This window comes from Cimex lectularius, unplaced genomic scaffold (assembly GCF_000648675.2).
Source record: "Cimex lectularius strain Harlan isolate CLEC.00 unplaced genomic scaffold, Clec_2.1 scaffold76, whole genome shotgun sequence".
In the NCBI taxonomy this organism is placed as follows: domain Eukaryota; kingdom Metazoa; phylum Arthropoda; class Insecta; order Hemiptera; family Cimicidae; genus Cimex; species Cimex lectularius.
This window is the reverse complement of record NW_019392636.1, coordinates 812,847-822,446: the sequence shown is the minus strand read 5'-3', so window position 1 is coordinate 822,446 and position 9,600 is coordinate 812,847. Positions and strand designations below refer to the sequence as shown.

The 9,600-nt window shown below is 30.7% G+C and overlaps 1 protein-coding gene across 1 annotated transcript; it reads right to left on the bottom strand.

The window, feature by feature from the left end:
* Positions 1-5,123: 5,123 nt before the first annotated feature.
* Positions 5,124-9,435, bottom strand: LOC106669898 (ras-related protein Rab-40C). The gene is made up of 4 exons (XM_014399748.2): positions 8,996-9,435; positions 5,917-6,110; positions 5,628-5,850; positions 5,124-5,490 (listed from the first exon to the last, which is right to left on the bottom strand). Exons 1-4 carry the CDS (start codon positions 9,144-9,146, stop codon positions 5,246-5,248), a joined length of 813 nt encoding a protein of 270 aa, XP_014255234.1. The 5' UTR covers positions 9,147-9,435; the 3' UTR covers positions 5,124-5,245.
* Positions 9,436-9,600: the final 165 nt, after the last annotated feature.

The window sequence follows — 9,600 nt, the reverse complement described above, 5'->3', positions numbered from 1 at the left end:
AACAGGGAGCAGAGGGAGAAATAGCCGCAACGTCGCGATTCTTATCTATTCGGCCCTCTATTTATTATTACTTAACTCGGGCTATAAATTAAAATATAAAAAATAAAAGAGGATCTGAGTTGATTTTTATTACACGCGTAGTTGTACAAACCATGTAAATAAAATTTAATTTTTTTTTTAAATAATGAATTTTTAAAGGACATTTTCAAATCAATATTTCCTGTAAAAACATTTATACATTTTTTTAAATAACTTTAAATATACAGTATCTTAAATAACTGTATAAATAATAATAAAGATTTTATAATGTAATTAAACTGTGAAATAAAAAAATATTACCATACAATTATTAATTTTTCTTTGTTGAATGTTGAATATACAGTGATACTATTGTAAGGAAAAATATTAAACATGGATCTGTAATTAATTAATTAATTTTTAGTTAAGCATTGTGCTAATCTTATTCTACAAAGAGATAATATTTTATGTCTTATTGAGCTGTCACTTCTAAACTGAAACATGAATTATAAATAGAAGATATTTTAATCAAGCTGGAAGATTAGATAATGAATTGACTCAAGGTCAATTAAGAACTATGTAAAAGTAATTTATGGCGAAGAAGCCATTTTTAATGAAAGAACATATGTATGAGGATTCTCAAGGAGAAAACGGTCGACAACTCTTTCAGGCTGAGAATGCTAAATTGAAATATGAATAATTAAATTTCACGTAAAGTCAATTATTGACTTTACGTGAGTTCGACAGAGAAAAATGTAAACGTACTGAAAAAACTTTCCAATTGAAATACGAAATAATTAAATAAGAAATTATATCAATAATTGACTACGATGAGAGATTAATAAAAATATAAACCTGCTGAAGATTCTCAGAGAAAAACAATAACTCAATCTTTTAATAATAATTCAATCAAACTATAAACAATAACTCTTTCAAACTGAAATACAAAATAATTAAATTAGAAGTGAAGTCGATGATTGACTACGATGAGAATTCAATAAAAATATATAAAGCTATTGAAGACTCAAAGAAAAACGAAACTCTTCCAACTGAAATACAAAATAATTAAATTAGAAGTGAAGTCAATAATTGACTACGATGAGAGCAATAAAAAATAAAAAAATTAAACACACTGAAGGGTCTCAGAGAAAAACGACAACTCTTTCAACTGAAGTATAAAATAATTAAATGACAAGTGAAGTCAATAATTGATTACGTTGAGAGTTCAATAAAGAAAAATGTAAACCTACTGAAGATTCTCAGAGAAAAAAAACTCTTTCAAACTGAAATATAAAATAACTAAATTGGAAGGGAAGTCAATAATTAACTACTATGAGAGTTCACTAAAAAAATGTAAAAATATTGAGTAGTTTTAAAGAGAAATATAACAACTTTATCAAACTAAAAAGCCTGAACTGAAATATGTAATAATTAAATTGGAAGTGAAGACAATAATTGACTACGATGAGAGTTCACAAAAAATGTAAATATTCTGAAGGAATCCTGAAGACATCGACAACTGTGGTAAACTAAAAAATGAAATAATTAAATTAGAAGTATAGTCAATAATTGACTACGATGGGAGTCCATTATAGAAAAATGTAAAGGGATTAGAAGTCGCAATGAAAAATGGGTGTTCTTTTAAACTGAAATAATTAAATTAGAAGTGAAGTCAATAATTGACTACAATGAGAGTTCAATAAAGAGAAACCACCCTCAGACGGTTTTAAACCATGAGGAATGTCTTTTTTGCTTTGTAATATATAATGCCGATCCGTAAACTTTGTATATATATTAAACAATAAAGACTTATAGTAGTAAAGAGAAACCAGTCTAAACTGAAAAATGAAAGAATTAAATTAGAAGTGAAGTCAATACTGTCTTTATTGTCTTCAGCAGAGAAAAATGTAATAGTAAGAATTTTCAATGAGGGAATGGTCAACTTTTTCAAAACGAAACTCTTAAACTGAAATATGAAGTAATTAAATTAGAAGTGAGGACATTAATTGACTTTATTGTGAGTTCACTAAAAAAATAATGAAAATATCCCCCCCCCAGGGTTTCAACTATGAGGTTATATGGTGTCAAGGAGTCGGTGTTTTTGACAAAAAAACCCAATATTTTAAATTTATTAAAAGTAATGAATCAGGTTGTATCTGATTACCATTTGTATTGTCACTGGGCAATGTGTACCCAGGTTTAAAAAATCGTATTACTTATATTACAATGCTTTTTAGTTAATTACATGCACAAATCTAGGTCAAATGATGATCAAAAACACCATGTTTGTTATTAATAGTAAATAAATAATAAAAACAAACTACTTCAAGAGAAATTATTTATTAACAGCCTGCGTAATTTTCAATAGTTTATGCAGGATGGATTAGAAAGCCTTACATTATAAATCACATAAATAGGACTTGAAAATAGTATATCAAATTTTAAAATTATTGTTTCCCTAAAAAACAAAGATTTACAAAATAAAACTAATTAAAATGTCACAATTAAAAAGAAACTGCCAAATGAGTAATTATTATTTGTATAAATTATTACAATATGATTTTATACATTTTCTTCTTCTTCTTTTTAAACGTGTAGCTAAAATAGCAGTCTTGTCAGTTTAAGATCACAATGATTACATGTTTTTATTTAAAATAGACTCAAGAAATGCTGTCATTATTGGTTATCAAGTATAAATATTAGCTGGAAAGAGGACATTGGATGGACAAAAGTAGAAAGCAAATATATTACACAACGTAAAACATAACTAAACTAACCAAGCATTTTTATATAATTATTATTTAAAACAAACAAAAAGATTCGTAAAATTAATTTTTAAATTGAATATATAGTTTATTTCATTTTAAAAATCCCATGTTGAATAATTTATTCTTGTGCTTGATTCTTTGTAAAAATCATTATCGTACTTAACTTCTAATCACAAAAAGATGATAAATGTTCGGTATTTTATTCATTCCATTTGTCGAAAAATAATAAACAGAAACTGATTAGTTGGCAGATGATTGTCTAGTTTCACTTTACCGGTTACATTTGAAAAGTGAATAACATACATATTGATTCTTGAAGTTATGATACTTTTTAATATATTAACAACATAATTTTTTTAACAATAATGTATGGTTTACTTTTTATTTTCAATTATTATCACTACTTATTATTCTGTTGCATATAAATTTGGATGATTTTTTTATATAAATATATTTTGCTTCCAGGTATTATTTAAAATTACATTAAAAATTTTTATACGTTGTTACATCAACTTTAAATAACTAAGTTTCTTGAAAACAAATATTTGGCAGGAATTTTTATTTTCATGAAATTTTATTTCATTTACAGCCTGAAATAAATTATTTGCTTTTTATCATTTTAAATCTTGTTTATTGAATGTAATAAGAAATGGTTAACTTGAACTTATCAAAACCTAAATCATGGTAAAGTTATTATTTAAAAGTGAAATATAAAACAAATGTTTAATCCTTTAATTCAAAAACAATACCGAGTGAAATTCAATTTTAAACACAGCCAAGAAAATAAAATGTAACTATGAAAGTTTGTGTGTTTTTTGTTGAAATACATTTTTCATTGTTATCTTTGTGAAGAATTTTTCTGAACAGAAAACAAATATTTACGTTTATTTACAAACGGTTTAATTCATTAATGCTTAATAAAGTTTGGCTCAATAAACTCTTTCCAACTTTACACTGTTATCAAGTGAAAAAAGGGACTTTTCGCAAATCAACAATAAATCCATGAGAGAATTACAACAAATAAATAAAGAAGTTCAACATCATGCGCAAAAAGCAAAAATTTGACTGACAGGACGGCAAAATTCATACATATCAATGATTCAACAAATTGGATATTTATTTACTACTATGTACATTTTATTAAATACATAAAAAATAAAATAAAAAAGGGAGGGCAATCGGAAGGAAACTGTGAAGTAAAATAAAACAACTGGCATTGACTAGAAAGAAGAAAAATATGATCCATAAAATAGAGATTGTGGATGTAGATTTGATATGGACCCCCAATTCGCTTCGACATGAAATAAAATAAAATTTATAAAAAAAAAATAATTAAAAGAAACACCCCAACTCTATTCTCTGTCATTCAGTATTGTTAATTGTGATTTGACACAATCATTTAATGTTGATTTGAACAAAGTGACAACAAAGTACAAGTTAAATTACCTCCAGTCAATTTCTAGGTCTGTTTTTTTTCTCAAAATGATTGTCTTCAGCATGTGATAATTTTCTATTCTTAAAAAATTATTAAATGCATTTTGGACGTAGGTCTTATTTATATTTATGATGTTCAGCTAAGAACACATAATTAACAAGTTGAAATTAAAAGTGCATTAAAAATAAGATTTTTTTTCATTTTTATTAAAAGGCCCATGGAATGTTTTAATGTTTCTGATGAAAATTGGTTTATTTTTATTAGTTTATTTATTTCAATACACTTTTTGAATGTTTTTTTTTATTCAACCAAATAGAAATTTGTAAATATATTTCTAAAACTTAAATCACTGTATTTTTTGTTAGATTATCACAGAGAATGTACAATAGAAAACGGGAATCCATATTTAACTACACCCTTTGATTAGTTAGTATAACCCAAATGACTGCATACACAAGAATAGCAATTTTCAATAAACAATACATTTTTAATAATGAGGAAAAAATAAACATGTTCAAAAAAATGACTACACAACTAAAGATGAGCGTTTTCTATAATTCACTTTTTGCCTTATCTCCTTAAATATAACAATTTTTTTCCCTTACATTCATCTCACTAATTCAATAAAATACTGACAAAATTTACAAATATTTTCTTACTTATAAAAATAAAATTGAATATTTGTTCTGCCATTTTCATTTCTCACTGAGATTTCATATTTACTTAAAATATTTTCAATAAATTGTTTTTTTATTTTTTACTTGTTTAAACTATTATTTACAGTTATGTACATCTTAACTATTTTTTTATAAAAAGAAATAAAAAATACCAATGTTTGTAACATTACGGATTAAAAATTATATCAATTTTTATGGCCACTCGCTTCTTAAAAATTCATTTAAAATTCAGTAACAAATAAATAAATTTGAAAATACTTAGGATGGAGACAATAAAAGAAACAAAAATAAACTGTACTAACCCTGAGTTCTTGAAGAAAACACTTTTAAATAAATATAAAAAAAAATTATGAAACAGTGCAAGAGTTTCTTGGTGCTGATGGACTCCTCGTTGGAAGCGACGGTGACGTCAGCGTGGTTGAATGAGGCGAGCGAAGCTTTTTATGGGACACAACCGGAATCATTGTGTATCGAGTCATCGCATAAGACTTCAAATGTGACTTGACTATAAGAGGTAAAGGTAGCTGTTCGATATCATAAACAGTTGTTCTGGCTACAATCGCCCTACAGCACAATTCCTGCAGCGACAGCACTGAAAAATAAAACAAAAAGAATAAAATTAAAATTTCAATATTGGCTAATTAAAAAATTATTTTAATCAGTAGATGGACTTTTTTTCACAGGTTTTTGTCCATTGGATAGAGCTTAAATATTTCCGTCGTCATTTACCTTTATTTGATCTCAAGAGTCTCTCCATACCGTTGCGATGCAACGCTCTCCTCGACAATTCGCTAAAGCTCTCCGTTATGTTGAAATTGCACAGAGGGCTCACTTCAAAGTACGCCATGCTGTTCCGCGCAGCATACATTTCCGCTTCCCTAGTTCCAACTTGACGTTTAAAAGCAAGGTGCAATCGATTGCCTACCAGCACTTTAGGAACCCCCGGCGCATGCTGTTATCATTTAAATGCATTATTAAAATTGTTGTGTACCATTTTTTCGGTATTACTAATACTGACCTCCTCGACTTCCTTGAGCCAGCGGTCGATACCATCAAACGACCATTTGTTTGTTATGTCGTAAACAAGAAGAATTCCTTGAGCACCTCTAGAGTAAGATCTTATAATGGTGCAAAACCTTCCTTGCCCAGACGTATCCCATAACTGAAGCTTTACTCTTTTACCATCGAGAAGTATCGTCGTTGTTTTATATGCTGAAAAAAATTATCAAAATTATAAGTAGGTATCTTGTCGATATTAAGAAAAGGCTACACAAACACTTCCATTTGGGCCAAAAGCCCACATATGTGTACGACATGTGAATGGTGTAATTCCTTGGCTCCATATAGACAGCGTGTAGGAATGCTACCTGATATGGGAATTGTGTTTGAGCATGGCAGCAAGTATTTGGGTCCACTATTCAATTCTTGGAGGAGAAAGGTTTGTTTTATGGCACTGATAGTTTTCTGGTGTCAGGAGTGAATGTGTAGAGTGAGAGGACCGATGCCAGAATATTGAGTATCCATCAACAAAACGAAAAAAAGGAAACTTGCATTTTGTAGTTTATTTCAAACTAAATGTATGTTGAATGTTATATTAATTATAACATACTTATTTTAATGTAAACCAAAACATCAGAAAATCTTTTAGCGACAGATTAAAATTTAACAAACAATTTATTACATATTTAGTTTTATGCTTAATAATGTGTATTCCCTTGTAGCCTCGCGGAAAGTCTCCTAGACATTGAGTAAATAAGCGACCAGATTTAATTTTATCAAACAGAATCCCATTCTTCAAGAAGAGTGGTTTGAAGCTGTTCAACAGTCGTTAGAAGTGGTGAACGCTGTCTAACTCATCTCTGTATCATGTTCCCAAGTGTTCTATAGGATTCTGGTCTGGAGAACCCGCTGGTCAATCTGTTGTGGTACCCTACATCTTACAAATATAGGGTGACAATTCGTGTTTATTAGCATTATCATGAACAAGAAGTTGCCCCCAATAAATGGAGCGAAGGGACCACAGCTTCCAGAAGAACTTCCTCAATTTACTTTAATGCAGACAAAGATCCAATCTGTATAATAATCAATCTAGTAAGAGCGTGAACACTGATTCCACTTCACACCGTAACTTGTGTTTGAAAAGGCTGTGGCTCACACATGGCCCATGAGGCAAAGCATTCACCACATCTTCTCCACACATGGTCCCTGTCATCTGATTGCCTGCCAAAACAACACCCATTCGATGCCTCTTTTGTAGAAGAGAACCTAATGTTGCATGTCTAGAGATTAGGATGACTTGTTTTAGAAAGCACATCCTTACATAATGAACTGTTGACTATCTATCAAGGAAGCTGTTGAATGATGGTTCCGCAATGTGGTAAGAACAATAAAACGGTCTCTGGCCATATTACATTCGTGGGCAACCACTACCTTCTGTTCAATCGAGACTTTCAGTGGTCCTAAACCACTGTAGACCATATTGGATGGTAGAGCACACCCGGGACTTGGACTATATAATGGACACTACTTCCATAGTTGGCCAAAGTAACTGCCCAGGTGATTAATTCATTTGACAAGTCAGCTCTGGAAAGTATGAAATTGAACTAATTTTCTTCTAAGAGAGTGTAAAACGATTAGTAACACTCTATAAAGGTCAACAGCAAATTATTAATGTTGTCTTTATATATGTGGTGTTTAGTGACTGTTAGTTAATGATTATTTAGAGATCATGAAGTGCGGTCTGGTGTGACGAAGGTTTAGATAAACATTTTCTTATTGTGTTATTGTGACAATGTTTCGATCTTTATTGAGATCATCTTCAAGGCCTGGGATATATAAACATTGTTTAAATTATACAAATATATGTAGGATGTGAAAAAATGAATTTATACAATGTTAGAAATTTTATTATTTTACACTCAATCAAAGTATTTGTACTCACTCAAAGTGTGTTATTTTTAAGTAGATGTGTCATTGTTGGCAGCTACTCTAATATCATTAATCAAACTCAATATCAATAGCACACAAAACATATAATACAACGTATAAAACAAGCATTACTTCAAACAACTTTACACAGTCTAATTCTTCAACAATTTATCTCTCTTTTCCATAACAATCCCCGTCTATAATAATCCTGAAAGGCTATCCAAGCCTGAACGACAAGCCATTACCCTTTATTCCCATTGTCGGCCCCTTTCACCTCAAACAAGCCGACTCCTCACGGAAAAATGGATTTCTATCACTACTTCCTTCTCCACTTCTTCATAGCCCAACATATATAAACAAAAAACATTAATATCTAACTAACGCTCTCAGTATGACACACAACAATGACACATCTACACAGAAAACACACACTTTGAGTGAGTACTTTGATTAAACCTAAAAAAATTTATATTGTGTACATCATTGCATAAATTCATTTTCACATCTTACATGAATTTGTATAATTTAAACAATGATATTAATCTTCATAGATAGTTATTGTGGAAAATAAACACAATAAATACAATTGTCTGGTTTTTTGGTCTTTGAGTGTATGTGTAAATAGTGATGGAGGAATATCAAATACTCCACTCTATGACTGAGTGAATGTAAATAGGAAAAAATGTTTTTTAAGTGGATGAGAGTGTGAATGGGTTTGGATTTGGGGACTGATTGCCGGAGGCTGAATTGACCTAGCTGTTGATAGCTGGGGCCCAACCTTGGCGGCTGGACATATAAGACCGAGGCCTGTCTAGGACTGGCGAAGTCCAAGGTAGGGTGATAATTTCGAAGCATGACGGTGATTTATTGTAACTTGCAGGAAAGCTTGAAATATCGGTGGACTGCGAGTAGTGATAAACTCAACCATATACATACGCGTGCAGATTCATTCTTATGTAAATTTCTAATCAGTATGTCTTGTCAGAGTCCAAATTGATAGCAAAAGTTGACTGAAACTTCACAGGAGTGTTTTTGAGTGGGGCTTACAATACAACAAGGACGACTTGTTTTTGACAGCCCAAGAGTGAAATTTATATTGTTTATTTTTACAAAGGAAATATCGTAATAAATGTCACAATTTGTTGTTTAATTTAGGTTGAAAAGCATACCACTTCCACTGCAGAAAGGCGATTCAGATGAGCCATCGTCGAGGCCGCTCAGTATTTCTTGTTTACCGACGTCGCTATCTCCCACGAGTAGAAATTTTAACAGATAATCATATTGTTTAGGCTGTTGAGATGAATTTCTTTCCACTGCCATAACACAGGCCTGAACTTTTTTCTATTGGGCATAATAATATTGTTGAATTTGACTCGAATCACAGAAGAAAAACAAAGATTTTCTTTTTTTTATGATGCGAATATGTTGTAGGATGGTGTGGACACTCCGTTCTCCACTTCTTCAGCCCTCGCCTTAAAATTTATGCCCTTATCTTCGCGAATAAGGATGTAAACAGTTTGTTCTGTTACTGCCCTAGATTTAGATAACACACCTTAGAAATAGCCATCTTCGACTTCATCTTACACAGCTCTCAATGCATCGATACCTTCATTTCGCCCGATTTCGTTTGAAATCGATTAGTGTCCGAGTGGATCGAGGTCACGATAGCTCAAGTGGTAGAGCAGCGGCGTATCAAGCTGAAGATCGTGGGTTCGAATCCCGCTCGTGCCATTGACTTTTTTATCTCAACTAAAAACCTTAATTAATTGTAATA